Here is a 16223-nt window from a genome sequence, read left to right as displayed (position 1 = left end):
AAACAGAAGTGAAGCACAGAAAAACATCTGAACTACACAACAAATCTTTTTACGCTGTCAACCACAGAAGTATTTCCAAATTTATACCAGATTTGTTTTCTTTAATAAACATTGTTAGATTGAATAGGTGTTTTAAAAAGTTAAGAATATATCTTCTTACACATATAACATTAAAAAAAATTACATCACACCTAGAAAAGGAGCATATTATTTGGAATAAAAAAGTCATGCTAAAAAACTAGCCATTCTGTAGTCCTCAATGTATTTTATTACTCAAAGTTTCAAGGAAATTTGCATGCTAGACAAACACAAGCTTGCAATAAATGAGTATGGAAAACAGCATTTTTGAGTGTAAACAAACATACACTAGCAATCTTAAAGTAGAATGTGCATAAAACCTTATTTACAAACAAAACAATCCATATTTTTCATGAGTACAATAGCATGAAAAGTGAGACTGACGAAGTCAGCTAGGAAAACATTCTTGAATCATAAAAATATGTTAGAATAGGACTTATATATAATTAATTTAAAGCTTTGCTTTAAAACGAACTTATTCTTATAAATCTTTTTTCAGCTTTAAAACTTTATTCTAAAAATTAGCCTTTCTATAAAAACCATTCCATTAAAATTTTGCTTTAAAAAAATCAGTTTTATGTTAGACAAAATATTAAATTATCCAGGCACAATTAGTTCAGAGGACTATAAAAACTCATATTATAACCCTTTATTTTCCAGTGACTTGTAATGCAGTCATAAGATTCTTTGTCAACTGACAACCATAGGAAAATTCACCCATAGAAATCAACCTTTATTTCAAAACTAAAAGAAAAATTTTTTAAAGTCAGACTGTATTTCACTTGCAGAAGAATTTCCAGCTGGCTTAAGTACACGCACGTCTTTTATTTATGCTGGGAAATATGCATGTATATATATTTTGGGGAGTTTTTTGATACATATTTTTAACAATGAGTAGTTTATGATGACAGCTTTTACATTTCTTTCAGACATTTTATTCAAAAATACAACAGTTCAAAGTGCAGCTTTATCTCAATACAAACTAGTGACCCTTGACACTTCAGAAAGTAACCAAGAATAGGTTTTGATTTGGAGGGAGGGAATGCACAGGAGGTACAATGTGCAATTGCAGAGTCAGCAGGGTCTTTCATAAGCTATTCTTATTTATCTAAAAATATATACTGTACAAGTATAGAATTTACAAAGACTTTTACAATAAGACACATTATATAATGCATCGAACTGCAGATGTACAAATGAGCCCAGACAGTGATGAAGCTTAATTCTCTGCTTAAAACTTAAAACACATGAAAAATTGGAATTGATTTTATAGTGTACAGACAATTTCAGCACTGGGGTTTCTGCTTCCTAAACACTTTTTAATCAAATAAGCTGTCATCATAAAAACTGAAAGCAAATAAAAAACACCAAAACAAAACCAAAGAAAAACAACAAAGAAACCAAACCAAAACAAAAACTCAAAGACAAATACAACCAAAACCACAGAATATCAGATTTCTTTCCCAACAAAGTCATAAAGCATCAACTGCCTAATAAGAATTACTTGGAATATTTTATTTTTAAATTCAGCTTACGAAAATATCTGTTTTAAGCAGATATTTTAACTTTAATACATTGGATGCTGCTTCGGGTTTGTTCTATTTCAATACTGTACTGACTACTTAAAATAAAGTTTGAACTACAGTACACAAAATCGTAACCAACAGTACGCCCTACTAAAATCCAAAGAGAGCACATGGTCTCAAATTTAATGTTGAAACACTACAAGCAGTCATTGTTACTTGTCTGTATTATAACATTTCTATCCCCTCCCTAAGGAATGTCAAATTACCCTATGAACTTTGCCAATAAGCTGCTTAAAAAAAAAAAAAAAAGAGCAAAAGAGAATAAAGAAAACACTAAACTTACATTTCTTTCAGAATTTGAGGATTCATTATAACCACCACCACGGTAACCAGGAGAGACATACTTCCTTACCAGGATGGTCCATTATTGCTAGATAACAGCCCACAGTGACTTTTTGTCCAAAATAACTAATTTGGACATGATTTCAGGAAAAAGGATCAATATAAAACCAAGTTCGGTTGTATTTCATTTCAAAAAAGCACTGATCTGAGTTCTATCATACTATATTAATCTCAATACCACTCATTAGGCAAATATATACCATATTACATGTTGAACAAGATTTGCATATATACAAACACAAAATACAAACACAGAATTCACCCCAGATTAATATATCTTAATTTAATTTCTAGTATAACAATTTTTTTTTTTGCGCTTTAAGAATTATGTGGAAAAAAAATGAGAGTAGGCACAATTAATACAGCTTCTAATTTACCCAATTATAGTGCACTATTATGCACTGATAATCCATTAAAATAACATACTATTCAAGCCCATTTGTTTTGATGCACAGGTGAAGCCTAGTAAATAGGGTTCTATCTAAGTGCTTTAAACTCAAATGCACAACTTCTGCAGCTTTACACAGTAGAACAGTGCAATATATAACGTCCCATATACCAGGAACAAGAGTTTAAAGTTGTACCTGTTTCACATTAGACTGGCTTTGTACTTTCTGCAGCTCTAGCACTTCAATTGCTTTGTCTATGGCCTCCATTTGTTCCCTTTCCTTTTCCAGGTGCTGGCTATTTAAGAAAAAAAAAAAAAAGTTGTTTTGGTGGCTAGCTCTCACCTGGTAGAACAATACAGTTTCTAAGTAACGGTACAGCAGAAGTTCTTCTTGAGGGTCGGTTCACAGTGCTAGGGTGACCCCGATCTCCACTTACTTCCCAGCTTCTGACTTTGGAAGAAGCTCGCTCTGGCTTCTTGGGAAAAGATCCTGATGTGCCTTTCTGTCTCTTCTCAGGAATACTTGTGACTGTTGAGGTCAGAAAAGTCCTTTTTGACTTTCTCCTCACATTTAATTTTTTAGCATCGGGTTTTTCTTTCTTAAGGTGTTTTCCCACTGTATTTTTCCTTGTTTGGTGCCTGTGAATGGAGAACGCTGAAGATCTCTGGGCACAAGGAGAAAGTTTCCGTCTCATACCCTCTTTTTGTTGCTTTTTAGTTCTGGAAGCTTGTTTGCCTGTTGTTACTCTGTTTCCTCTCCTCGCAACAGCGCATCTGACAGGCATAGCTCCTGCAGCTTTTTTGGAAAAAAAAGGTTCTTTATTAGTGCTTTCTTTTCTCTTCCATATTGCTTTTGGATTATCTCTCTCTAATCGATCACCCCTGATGGAGGTTAAAGGAGTTTTAGTAACTCTACTGTTAAAAGGAGTTAATCTACCATCTCCTTCAACAACAGACTGGTGAGAACTCAAAGGTGAAATGACCAGCTGTTTAAAAGAGTTCTCAGAGTGGCTAGATACCAGACCATCTGTTCTTTCTGTGGAAACTGAAGATCCATCTGCTTTTTGACTTGAGAGTGTATCATTCACTTTAGCTGACTCTGGCAGACAAATTGCTGAAGATGAGCTATAGAAGTCTGACCGATTGAAGGACTTTGTTGGTGTGTCTTCTCTCTGTGCATCAGCTAATTTCCTCATGTTTGCATCAAAGCTGAGACTTCTGAACAGCTGTCGAACGTGAGAAGGCTTTTTGGCCTTTTCCCCAACTGAACCCTTAGGAGGTATTTTCAGAATTCTGTTTGTCAGCGGGTCATAATACTTGAAAGAACACTGTTTGTATTTATACCTTATAGAGTCCTTGCTATCTGTAGAATTACGATTTTTCCTCATTTTGGGAATATCTACAGGTTTACCTTTACACTGTTTCATCTCTGGACATGAAAGTACATACACCACTGTCTTGGGCTGCACAGGGCTCATAATCTTGCTATAGGACTCAGGAAGCTTAAGGGCACATAGTCTAGTTTTCATGTTTGGAGTCTTTTCATTTTCTGGCCATATAATGCTTGCTTTTTGATCAGATGGATCCGATTCTCTTCTTGTCATTTTTCTTTTCGTTACAGGGTAGTTCAATAGACTTGTTTGGGTGCCATGGCTGACTTTCACCACCTGACATCTTGAAGCTAGGCGCCATGTCCTTTTCCTAGGCGTTTTAAGAGTTTGTGGGTTGCATAGCCTATCTGAAGCTAAAGATGGGTTATCAAAATCAAAACCGCCACTTAAAGCATCATTAAACTCTGGGAGTGCTTTAACTGAAGCAGTTTCTGTTCTATTACCCTCAGCAGTATTGTTCCTTTTTTCATCTTTCTGCTTTTTTTTCTTCATTCTCTTTCCTGTACAGTTGGCCGAGGATTCACTGTCAAAGTAGCAGCGAAAACGACCTTCCCTGAAATCACGCACAAGTTCTTCTATTTTGATATCATCTTCGTACATTATCTGAGACCAAGTCTTTCCCACAAAAGAAGGAGGCACATGAGGCAGAGCTGGAAGAACTGCTTCTTCAGGATGAACTACGACATTCTGTTTCACTGTCTCTATTTGCTTTGACTCAGTTTTTAGAACAGAAGAGAGCTGTGTTCCATAGTCTTTATCTTGCAGACTTATTTGGACCTCTTTTAGCAATTCTATATCTTTTATAGCTGCCTTGGGTAAGTCCGTTCCTGACTGAATAGGTGCATCACAGTCAAAACTCATTTCAGAGCCCTCTAAATCAGCATGATCCAGAAGTGATGAAGAAGTTAAACAGAGATTATTCTCCTCTTTGAAATGAAGTTCTTCATATGCAGTTCCATGGCAATATTTCAGAATAACATTTTCAATTGTTTCATCCACTGAACTTGCATCCCCTCTATTCATCTTCACATTTTTGCATCTTGCTAGTGGTGGGGAAGTCCCAAGACCTAGGGCGCTGCTGATCCCCACAGTATCCCTGAGACGGAAATCAGACACCAAAGTTTCATCCTGAGTTTGTAAACCATCTCGTTTTAAAAGAGGTTGACCTGAGGTAACATGAGAAGTATTCCTGTGGCTGCACACAGGATTCTGATGCAAAACTGAAGGGCATTTTGGGTGAACCAGTGCCAGAGCAGGCTTCAACTTATTCCTAGTGCACACCCCCATTCCCGTGTTATCACATCCACTATGCAGAATACGATTTGATGATGATGATGATGAAGTCTTAATATTTTTTTCTATTTTACGATTAACAGAAGAACTATGAACTAACGTATTGACAGAAAAATGTTGAGGTACTGGGCTCAGAGCCGTAAACTGGCCTTCATGGCTATGATTTCCAATTTGAGCATCTTTGAGGACATTGCATTTCTCATTGCTACAATTGCCCATAGACACCCGGGACGTTGCTGTAACACGTTCCTTTTCAGTTTCTAACTTTTGAGTAAATGTCTGCGTTACAGAAGTTTCCTTTGTGTGCTCATGAGATAGGTATGGAGCAGAAGAGCACACGCTGTCGATGGACTCCTGGTCTTTGCTGGAAGTCACCTGTCTGCCTCTATTCTTCTTTTTCTCCACCTCTCCTGAAGAAGCAATCCTGGCAGACACTGGAGTGACAGGGAGTGGCATATCATCATAGGTTGGCCTAAGAGGGGTTAAAAGAAAATCCTATATAAACACTGTAAATATGATTTATATATATATATATTTTTTTTTTACTTTTTTTTTTTTTTTTTAAAGTAATTGCACCTAATGAACAAACTCAAGACACTAGCTTTGCTACTTTAGCAAAACCATTCCACTAGAACGTGGGTGAAAGAACATTCCTCAAAGCTAAAGACAACAGTTTAGTCCAGTTTAGTTACTTGGTTAGCCCTCTTCATGCAACTAAACATTAAGAATGGCCAAACTTACATTACAGTAACTTTGAAAGTAGAAGAAAGCTAGAGATACAGAGTTTTCCTTTGTTGGAAGTTGGGAGCTCAAAAACAAGTCATTTCTTTGGTAAAACTATGATTTGTTAAATAATGAGCTTTTGTAAGGAAATGGGGCGTTATAATATGGCATAGTATAAAAATACTATGGATTATAAATGCCTGCTTCCTGCTGCAAAGCACAGCTGCCTGATAGGAACAGTGCACACATTACCAAGGAATTCCACGTTCATTGCTTCTCACAGACATACCACAGCTCTAACTATCTTCTCTAAGAAGCTAAATTATGATTGTCCAGGCTTACTGTGGCAACGGAAAACTTTCAGATATTCTAGAACTGACAGTTCTGTCTTCAGGATTGCCTTGGATAAGAGTGTTTTACATCTTGCAGAATTAACAGAACAGAGGGATACAGACTATTTCTTTTAAGCATCTCTAGAACACCGAAGGTTTAAATGCGTGTAGCAGTTGACAATTGTTTTTATATGTAGTAAATACAGCTAAAAAGAGAATATGATACTTCACCTGACAATTATAATCAGACCTTGTGAGACCCAAACAGATGCTGTTTGAATACACGGCAGACAGCCATGCACCTTTTGTGGCGCATTCATCTGCTAATGGAAGTACTGAGAATAAATTGCACTCCCTAGTAATTTCCTTGGTTGTAAGCATTTAGTAGTCAACATGAGCAGAAGTCCTTGAAGGACTCACAAGTACCAATTATGTCCAAGTTTATAAAGTTATTAATAAAGCCAGATGATACCAAGTATCTAAGTAGATACTTCAGATATCTAACTAGATACTGAGAAACAACGACAGGAGATCTTATGAGGGTAGCTATGTCTCAGTCTTTTATTGAAAAATGACAGACAAAAGAATTCTCAGGTTAGAAGATCTGTTTTATGGTAGAAAAAATAATAGGTTTAGCTGTTTCAAAAAACATTTTCATTTTTACTTAAAGCAAAGTTTCATTTGGTCTCTACAGATTTGACAAGACTTAGCGTAGGAAAAAAAAAAACAACACACAAAACTGCACTTCAGTGAATTACTACCAGAACAGAAAAACAAAGCAAAGCAAAAGAAACTTAAAAAACACACACCAATAATCTACACTTGAAATCACCGATTTCAAGCCCAAGATGGAGCTCAAAAATGGCCCAACATTAGATTTTGTTGGATCCCTTCCAGTTTTTTCATGCTTTTCCCGTAAGCCAGAAGTAATTAAGAATAAATGCTTCCAGCCAGATACATACTCAACACCTTTTAATCTCTAATCACATTTTCCTTAGCTAGCTTATTAAGCCTCATAGAGGAACAGCCCAAAATCTGGGCTTTGATAGATGTGACATGACAGATGTTATCAAGATTGATGATTTTTCTCAGTTCACAAGGTCTGTTACGCTGTCAAAGGTAGCCTGATGTGATTTTTCTTGACTAAACCATCACTCACCAATGCACAGTCTTCTAGATCCTTATGAAGAGTTCATTTATGCAATTATCAGGGAACAGCACAACTTGAGCAAAGAGGCAAGGTAAATCAGAAGGTCCTTTCCCCACCCCTACTGATAACTGACAATCTCTACATTTGTTTGTTTCCCAGTTTTTCTAAAACATCATTATGAAACATTCTCTGTGGCCTCCCCAAAAAATAACTGCTAACAGCTCCAAAACTCGTAACAAAGATCTCACAGGCTACATAATAAGTGCTAAAGTATACTATTCAGAAAGTATAGTGCTAAGCATACTTTAGAAATGCTAAAGTATACTATAATTTGCTGAGTATTTTACTTCATGGAGTGATGTATGTATCAACTGGCACTACTTGAGATTTGAACTAAAGAATATAGCAAGCACACTGTTGATGCTTAATTACACAAAGTAGTTGCAAGTAGTAAAGCAAAAACTTCATAGCAATTAGCTGAAGTAATAGCACAGTAGAATAAAATAGCTGGAAGATTCTAAGATCTTGCCACCTTCATGGTTTCTGAAAAGGAAGAACTGTGTCTTCAACTGATCTCTGAACCATGCAATAGGCAGTGATAAAAGTCTCTGAGAGTATGTTGGAAACATAAACAAATAATTTTTTTATTTATAACAAATTTATAAACAAATTATTCGGGGGGAGAAAAAGCAATCTAAGACCAAAAACTGATTGCTAATATTAAATAGGTTGAACAATCACTCTTCCCCATTACAAAAGATCAGAAACAGATACCCTCTGGTTCAGGCTGTTCTATGACTCACTTGCCATTTTTGTAATGAATGACAGAAATTATTACAATTACCCTCTGAATATAAAGGAATGCAGTGGGAAGGTTGAGTTAAATTTTGGTAAACAGCAAGGAATAAAACTTGCTACACATTTTGCTTGAGCCTAACTGGCCATATCAATTTACCAACAGCAGTACATGACTCCTCATTGCTTGAAATGCAAGTGTTACTTTAAAAGGAAATGAATTATGGCACAATGTGTAATATTCCTTCCCTAACTCCAAAAATAGAACATTTTTTCTCAAAGGTGTATAATCACATAGAATACGGTGGAATTTTTGACAAAAAGTAAAAAAGGAGTAGAATGAATAAAAGTACAGATAAGGGTTATTAGGACTGACTAAGCACAAGAGGAAATCTCATGCAACACATTAAAAAGGAGATTATTATCATATGAACGTGATGTAATCAAATACACCAGATGATTGAATTATGCCAGCCAGCTGAACTGCTGTGCCCTACTGAGACATGCACCTAAGTTCTTAGGTAAAGCATTTGTGGCTTAATTCCAAAATCTTATAAATCACAATTAGATCTAAACAGAAGGCCAAAATAAGTAGAATTTTCTTTTCCCTTTTTTTTTTTAAAAAAAAATTTTTAATTTTTTTTTTTTTTTTAGTTTTGTCACTTTTATTTTTCTATCTTTGTGTGAAACACTCTCTGGATGCTGCTAGAAGATTGAATATAAATGGATTTTGTTATGGATCAACTATAGCAAGTTCCCAGGTTCTTCATTCACTTAGCAGACCATGTGTGATTTTCAAAAATAATTTATAAGCAAATGCCTAAAGAGGGAACAGAACTTCAGTTCTGAAGTGAGGTACTTCTGGCAGTTTTACTACAAATTACTCCCAAAATCAGAGTAAAGATTTCTTAAATGCTCTGTATTACTTCTTTAACAAAAAAAAAAAAAAAAAAAAAAAAAAAGCCAACAAAACAACCCATCTCATAAAGAGGAAAGTATTTCCTCTGAAATTCAGAAAGAGGTAAAGTTCAGATAACATGCTTTCTTCTTTCACACCACTACTGAAGGTACGGGTTCTGCAAAAACAAGTTTCACAAATATTCTTTTAAATGATAATCTTAAGACCCTTTGTGTGACTTCAGTTACTGTATGACTTGTCTGGGTATTCAGTAACTGAGGGAAATTGTTTATCACTCCCAGTGAATCAATTCTTATTTTAGACATTAGTTAAAAACCTAATACTTTGACTCAGTCATTTTTCAGAGCAGAATCACAACAAAAAGCTATTCACGCTTTTCCATCTTCAGTTTTCTTCTTCCAAACTCTGTATATACATTGGATTATTCCTCTCACACTGATCATCCGATCTTACCTAGATTTTGTGCATTATTTTTCTTATTCTGCTCCTTATTCCAGCAACTTATAGGAACATGGATAGCTTGGTTTTCCTAATTAGTAGGTATTATTCACTCAATGAAATAACCTTGTACTAGCAATACCTGAAGAGATATTGGCCTTTTTTCATTTGAATGTGGGCTTAAAGCACAGACAATATTTTCTCTATTAGAAATATAGAAAGAATATTGGAGAAAGAAAAAGTGATTTATCAAGATACACTGGATTCAGACCAGGAGTTTTTAATGTCTTGCAGAATATAACAAGGGATGAGACTTAACTAATTCCCTTTCAGCTGACCCTCCTACAGAAAGATGTTTATACTCCCTCTTATGCTAAAACATGCACGTGATAAATAAAAGGAACACTTTTTGAAATCTGAGCATTAACAAATCTGCCATTTAATGCAATTGCCACAAATAGTAACTCAATGTGTAAACTGTAAGGAGAGTGAAAAAATAAACATAATAAACTTATAAACGCTCACCTGACATAATCCACAAACCACTGTGACATTCCACAAGCCAAAATTATGAAGCACTTCAATACATATCATAAAATAGACTGCAAAATAGATTAATATTAAGCCCAGGATGCCTCTCTTGTAAGAATTTGTAAATGTATGTCAATTGTACACTCTGCTAATATACTATCTGACCAATATATTAGCACTTTTTGTTAGGTCTTTACATGTAGTTGTTTTCAGTGCTGCTGTATCAAACTCATAAGCGGTGAAACAAAGTTAGAAAGCACAGAGACAACACTAAAGGAGTACACCTGGGCAATGGTTATCTAAATACATTCGTTTCTAAACTCCATTCAATATAAACGTTTAACCTCAAATGGGCAAAATGTTTGGTGATAGAACAGTATAAAAAAGCTCACAATACATGCAGACTACGAGCAAATATTTAAAAAGCAAACAAACATTATTATACCTGTTGTCATGGTATCTGTGGGGATGATGCTGCAAAACATCTTGCAGGAAACGCTCCATCAAGCTACTGGTACCCATACGATTCCTGCAGTAAGTGGTAAAATGTCTGTGCTGGGAGCTAAAAATATGCTGGAGAAAGACAAAACATACAAGTAGTTTAGTATTACTGTTAGCATATTGATCTATTCAGAAGAATTACTTCCCAGGTGAAATATTACTGTCACAATGAAAATGTTTCAACAAAAAGAAAAATCTTCAGCATTTTCTACTTTAAGGCTGGGATTTAATGAGATTTTTAAATACACAAAGGGAGACACAAATAATACTGAAATGTGTTGAAATCCCTTCTGAAGTGAACCTAAATCAGCCACTCTGCTGCTCACAAATCTCTTGTGACAGGAACAAATACTGTCAATGATGCATGATGATTAAGAATATTTTTGAACTTCATTTGAGCAAACAGCTCATAATTTACTCAAACTAAGGAGAATTTTCATAAGCACAGAAGATTAAATAGGTTTTTACTCTCTAGTTAAAAAAAAGTCTAGAAGACAAGAAACCAACAGATTAAGAACAAATAAGTTACTAGTTGATCAAAAGTGCTCAGCTTTGATACCTAACATATTAACTCTAATGTTTAACAGTATATCTCGTTCTCAAGGTTAAAGCTGCAGAAATAAACCTAATGAGTGTAAAGCACAGTAGGGCAACACTTCAGAAAGGCAGACTGCAGTAACCATGCTGTACTACCACCTTCTTTATAACAGGTAAGAAGGATTTCCTCTTCTTTGTATGCACAAAGAAGTAGCAGAACTCACAAATTTATTTATTTCCATTCCGAGTTGGTCATTCACTGCAGAAAATGATATTCTGTAAATTGGCAAAGCCTATGGGCACTTCTTGTTATCTGCTGCCAAATTATGCAGTAGCTTTCTTACCTGTTCCAGATTACTGTAGTGTACATGACAGCAGTTACAGTACCCTTGTCTATTTTGCATGGTGGATACTCCAGGCCGAGGATGTTCTTGCCTTCTTGAATGTAAACTGAAAGAAGCAGGTAATATTACCAAGACATTTCATTAAGAAAATGAGAAATGTTGACTTGTCAATTATATTCTTAACACAGACACTCAGAATACCCACCTTGCTACTGCAAAATTAACACTTCTGTTTCAGAATTACAATGGCAAATACTATTCCCCAAAAATCTTTTTCTTAAATGCAGAACAACAGATAACAGGCTGAAGGCACAACTAGCACAGATTTTAATTTGAGTTAAATATAGTCTGAAGAGATCTGTCAGTCCAGAAGAAGATAGTCATTCTTTCATTGTTGTATTTTTAGCCTTCTGAAATGAGAAACAAATAAACTGAAAACTAAGAAATTCTGACACCTGCATAATTGGTTTTGGGCACTGCAGTGCCCTTCCTCCACAGTTTATAATATGTGTAAATATATATATCATAGAAGATCTCCATCATACACTTATCTATGTTGCATCACTATCAACCATTACACAAGATGACATATAAGGTTGAAAAACAGATTATTCTTGTTATACTTTGTGTAAGCAGTAAACTGGATGTCAGTTAGATTATCATCTTACTTACCTGCTACTGCTGTCCTGCTGCAGTGAGCCTTCAACACCATGTCTTTCCATTCCTATTAAAAAAAAAAAAAAGTTTTTATTTTTACCTGCACTCAGTTAGTTCCCTTACATTGTATTTGTCAAAAACAGTATTTTAAAGAAAGTTTAAACATTAAAATAAGCATTTAGAGAGATCATTTCATCCTCAAAGATCCTCTCTGAGGCTTATAACATAAGCTTCACTCTTTTATCGTTGAAGTGAGCAGGTATTTTTCATATTTGTCTGGGATCAAGATTAAGAAATCTACGTTCATAAGACTATTCCATCCATAATCAGAGAGCTAAAATGCAGCATGTCTTAAACAGCTTACCATAGGGAAAGAAAATCATGCTTGCACAGAAACCTTTGGATAACTTATCTTCCATCTAAGTTCCATATGGAAATTTAGGAAATCAAATGAAACAACTGAAACTAGGTGAACTGATTCTCTATACTGATGGTTATTATGTTAAAAAAACTGCACTAAAAACCATCTCCTTTAAATGTCTCACCTTGTGCTGAAGAAGCAGAAGCCTCATCAGATGGTTTGATTCTGTCAAACATCTTTAATTAAAAAATGAAATAATTGAGAATTAAAATAACAGAAAAATAAACAAACCCAAACCCATCTTCTAGTGCATCCTTCAGTCCAAGTTGTTTGGATGTACTACATAGTTTCAGCTGTAGACCATGACTTGATTTAAACTAATCTGCATTGTAAAAAGCAACTTCTGCTTTACTAGGTTACCACAATATTACATTTAATAATGCACACTTCCTTTGATAGGAATAGGACAATTTCTGGTGTAATTAATGAAAAAAAAATTAATAAGTGCATTAATGTAAGTGTAATGTATGTGTAATAAGTGCTATATTTATGAATACAGCTTAGACCGCATTAGGTTGTTAAGCAACAACCTTATCAAATTCATTTAATTGCTTAATTTCTTAAGTTATCTTTGCAATGAATATGAAAGACATACTCTAATAAAAAATATACTAGACAAAACAAAATAATCATACACGCTGGAAAGAAATACTTATCGTTGAGAAGACCAGCAAACCAGTATTGAAACCCATAATTTTTAACTGAAACATAACTTCAGTAACATGCTTTAGGATGCCCAAACATAAACAACTTATAACACAATCCTTTTATGTTACAGAATACAAAAATAAAGTCAAACTTTCTAGTACAAACCTTAGCTTCGCCAGCCTTCCACCATCAAAGATGATTCCAGGCTAGCAAATGACAAATGTCAAACAGGAGGCCATTTGCAGTGCAGGACACTTGTCCCTTCTCATCCCATCTGTCAAAAAATTAAATTAAAGTGCCTTTTAAAATAGAGCTAATAATATATTTTCCTTATCCTTAGGCATGCAAAATTTTCTGTAATTCTTTGCAAACAGGTCAGACAATAAAACAAATAAACCTATTTTTGATGTCTGCAGTCCATCTGTTTTTCCATTGCTGCAGTAGTGTTTCCTCCTAAACGTTAACTGTTCCTACCAGAATAACTTTCTTCCTTCTTTCTTCCATGTACTCCCTACATATTAAATTCTGCTGATGCTGTTATTCAGGAAATGAAATATGCTTCTACAATAATAGAAGGGAAAAAAAAAAAACAAAAAAAAAGCAAAACAACCAAACCTCTGTATTAACCAAAATGAATTTCACTTATCAACCTACTCAGGAAAAACATTTTCCTTTATTTATGCAAACTCACCATACACTGCAATAAAACATTAACTGAAACTTTCACAAGATGCTAGATATTCACAGCTTTTTATAAACTCACCATTACATACTCAATGAAGTATTATGATTTCCTTACTACAAACATATAAGAGCAAAATACCTCAAGAACGTCCACAATCCCTGTCATTAGTGTCTTCCCAATCTTAAAACTCGGGACTTAGAAAGAAGAAAGTGGGACCTTCCACAGAGTCAAGCAGGGGCACCACAAACAATTATCCTGCCTAGATGATAGCACCATAACTTAAAGGCTCTCATTTCAACTCAGAAATGCCAGACAGCAGCAACTGGAGTACATGGATGGGTAACCACTACAGGGATTCATCACTTCTTTATTTCAAGGAGTAATTTCAGTGGCTGTGCTATACTGAGGCTTTACTTGCATGCATTAAACTGAGTCACAAGTGGCGTAACTTAAAACTGCAAATCTATTAAAAGAATGGAGATACTTCAGCCTGCGCATCTCCTCAGCAAGTTCCTACTGTTTAGGAGATTGAATGGACCATACTTCCTCACAGAGGATGGGCACACAGCATCAGACCTGTACATGCACGTGCTGCCAGTAACAGAGGCAAACGTCTGAGGAGAACCTGCAGGGATACTTCAGCAGCTGACAGGAGAGGAGTAACAAACTGCCTCAGTTCAGCCTTCTGTGAGAAGATCAACGTGAAGGATGAAGTAAAAAGCTGATCCGAAGCTATACACAGTCATTTGCTACCTGAGGTCAGGCACAAAGCACAGCCAAAATCAGGCACGCCCAGCTGCGCTCTCACTTTATCAGCTCTGAAAAGCCACGCAGGGTTTCTCAGATTTGCACGGACAGTTCCAGCTTTGTTAGGCTCCTTCTGACTGTAAATATCTTAAGCTGCTGGACTAAAAAGTAAATCGCATCCGTGTTAGCAGTAGTTTAGACATTCTACCACTGGGAAAAACGAAAAAAAAAAAGCACCGAAGAAACTCTAGTGCCGCTCTCATACTGCAACAGGTAAACGAGAAAAGAGCAAAAACGACGGCCCTCGGGGCGGGGCCGCGGGCAGCTCCGAGGGCCGGGCAGGGCCGCTGGGCTCCAAGGGCTCCGCCAGGCACGGCCGAGCCCTGCCCGCCGCAATGCCGGGCTGCGGGGCGAGGCGGCGGCTGAGGGGGCGCTACCGGCGCCATGTCCGTGAGCGCGAGCGCGCGCGCGCGCACAGGTCCGCTGGGCAGCGCGCGGACCCCACCCCTCTCCGTGCGCGGGCGCGCTCGCTCGCCTCGACGGCCTCCGCGGCCCCTCCCGCCGCCTGCCCCCCGCCCCACGGAGCGCCTTCCCGCCGCTGCCGCGTGCCACCCGACTCGCTCCCCGGCACCGCCTCACCTCCGTCCCTTCCCAGTAAGTCCTTCCGTGCCACGCCGGGGTCATGGGACGCCATCCCGGCTTCCTGCTCCGGGGCGGTGCTGTGGGCGGGGGGCGCGGCGGAGGGCGGTTTGGAGGGCCGCGCTGTGGGCGGGGTGGCGGGTGCTGCGCTCCTCCCTTCGGGCGGCGGTTGCCGGAGATCGTCGGGGGGCGGCGGATGGAAGGCCGGTGTGGAGCTGGATTTGCTCGCGTTCCGTGGAAATAAAAAGGCTTTAGGTTTTCTCACGAGTGAGGTTAACTATAGGGCATGGTTCAAGTTCCCTTTAGCTTTCAACTGTAGGTTTTTAACGCTGTAGATCTAATCTCCCGTGGGAAAGCAGAGATTGCGTGTTTCCCTCGTGTTGCGGTTGCTGGAAGCAGCGTGTTTTAAGCAGCCGGAGCAGAGGCACAGTTGACCAGCGCTGACGTGCAGAGACAGGTGCAGATACCAGACATGACTTGTGCAGCGGGGGGAATGACTAGAAAATTTAAAGCGAGGTTGCTGTAAAAGCGGGCTGCTGTTGTGTGATTATAAAACCGTGTCTTGGAAACGTCTGCCCACACTGAATTTGTAATTGAGCACAGAAAGTCACAGATAAACTGTGCAGAGCAGCGGGAGAAGGCTTTGCTTTAAGAGAGAAATTACTCAAATTGCTGTTGGATTGTTTGGCTCCTTTTGCTTTGGTGCAGATATGTTTTCGTTGCCAATGTAGCTAGCTTATGCAGAACTTAAGTTGCCCTGTGACATTTTGTTGCCTGGTTTAATACAGAACTTGGCAAAACTCTTAGCTGATGAAATAAGAAGGGGGAATACTGCTTTTAGGTGCGTATTGCATAGGGGTTGTGCTTCTCAAGGCTGACAAGGTGCATGAAACAGTGTAATTGTTGTTATGTTTATTTTGTTGGGCACAACTGAATAAGATGGACTGGTCAGAAGGTATGGGTTTGCAATACAAACATGTGAAGAGAATCAGTCACTTCAGTAACATGGAAATGATTCTTGATTTCAGTGATGGACAAGGAAAAACCTAGTTTTAGAATGCATCCTGTGGGTAGCAAT

At 37.3% G+C, this 16223-nt stretch overlaps 2 protein-coding genes and 1 long non-coding RNA gene across 7 annotated transcripts in view; 1 reads left to right on the top strand and 2 right to left on the bottom strand.

Annotated features, from left to right (window-relative positions):
* Positions 1-245: 245 nt before the first annotated feature.
* On the bottom strand, positions 246-15247 carry ZDBF2 (zinc finger DBF-type containing 2). 4 transcript variants are annotated; one of them, XM_052674726.1, is made up of 7 exons: positions 15146-15247; positions 13240-13348; positions 12551-12602; positions 12021-12072; positions 11349-11454; positions 10412-10539; positions 246-5550 (listed from the first exon to the last, which is right to left on the bottom strand). In XM_052674726.1, the coding sequence occupies exons 3-7, from the start codon at positions 12600-12602 to the stop codon at positions 2727-2729; spliced, it is 3162 nt and encodes a 1053-aa protein (XP_052530686.1). In that variant the 5' UTR covers positions 13240-13348; positions 15146-15247; the 3' UTR covers positions 246-2726. The 4 variants fall into 4 exon arrangements, with proteins under 4 accessions (XP_052530686.1, XP_052530689.1, XP_052530687.1 ...); XM_052674729.1 differs by lacking the exon at positions 15146-15247 and having other exon boundaries at positions 246-2690; positions 2832-5550; positions 13240-15006; XM_052674727.1 differs by lacking the exon at positions 15146-15247 and adding an exon at positions 14513-15003.
* On the bottom strand, positions 8708-10405 carry LOC128076726 (uncharacterized). Its single transcript, XR_008204634.1, has 2 exons — positions 9961-10405; positions 8708-9154 (listed from the first exon to the last, which is right to left on the bottom strand). It is a non-coding gene; the product is annotated as an uncharacterized LOC128076726 (long non-coding RNA).
* The window catches only part of CMKLR2 (chemerin chemokine-like receptor 2), a 23932-nt gene continuing 22706 nt past the window's right edge, over positions 14998-16223 (top strand). The window contains exon 1 of one of the 2 annotated variants that reach the window (XM_052674744.1): positions 14998-15160. The gene's annotated coding sequence lies outside the window, so the exon portion shown is untranslated. The remainder of the gene's footprint in view (positions 15161-16223) is intronic. The other variant, XM_052674742.1, reaches the window with a different exon arrangement.

Source organism: Tympanuchus pallidicinctus, unplaced genomic scaffold (assembly GCF_026119805.1).
Source record: "Tympanuchus pallidicinctus isolate F22 unplaced genomic scaffold, pur_lepc_1.0 scaffold15, whole genome shotgun sequence".
Lineage (NCBI taxonomy): Eukaryota > Metazoa > Chordata > Aves > Galliformes > Phasianidae > Tympanuchus > Tympanuchus pallidicinctus.
Note: the sequence above shows the minus strand (reverse complement) of the source record. Positions and strands in the feature narration are given on the sequence as shown.

Coding starts and splice junctions, on each gene's coding strand:
- ZDBF2 (XM_052674726.1), bottom strand. CDS start 12,602: ATGTTTGACAGAATCAAACCATCTGATGAGGCTTCTGCTTCTTCAGCA. Junction 12,073..12,550: donor TTCTGCTTCTTCAGCACAAG/GTGAGACATTTA, acceptor TTTTTTTAATAG/GAATGGAAAGACATGGTGTT. Junction 10,540..11,348: donor ACTACAGTAATCTGGAACAG/GTAAGAAAGCTA, acceptor GTCTTTCTCCAG/CATATTTTTAGCTCCCAGCA.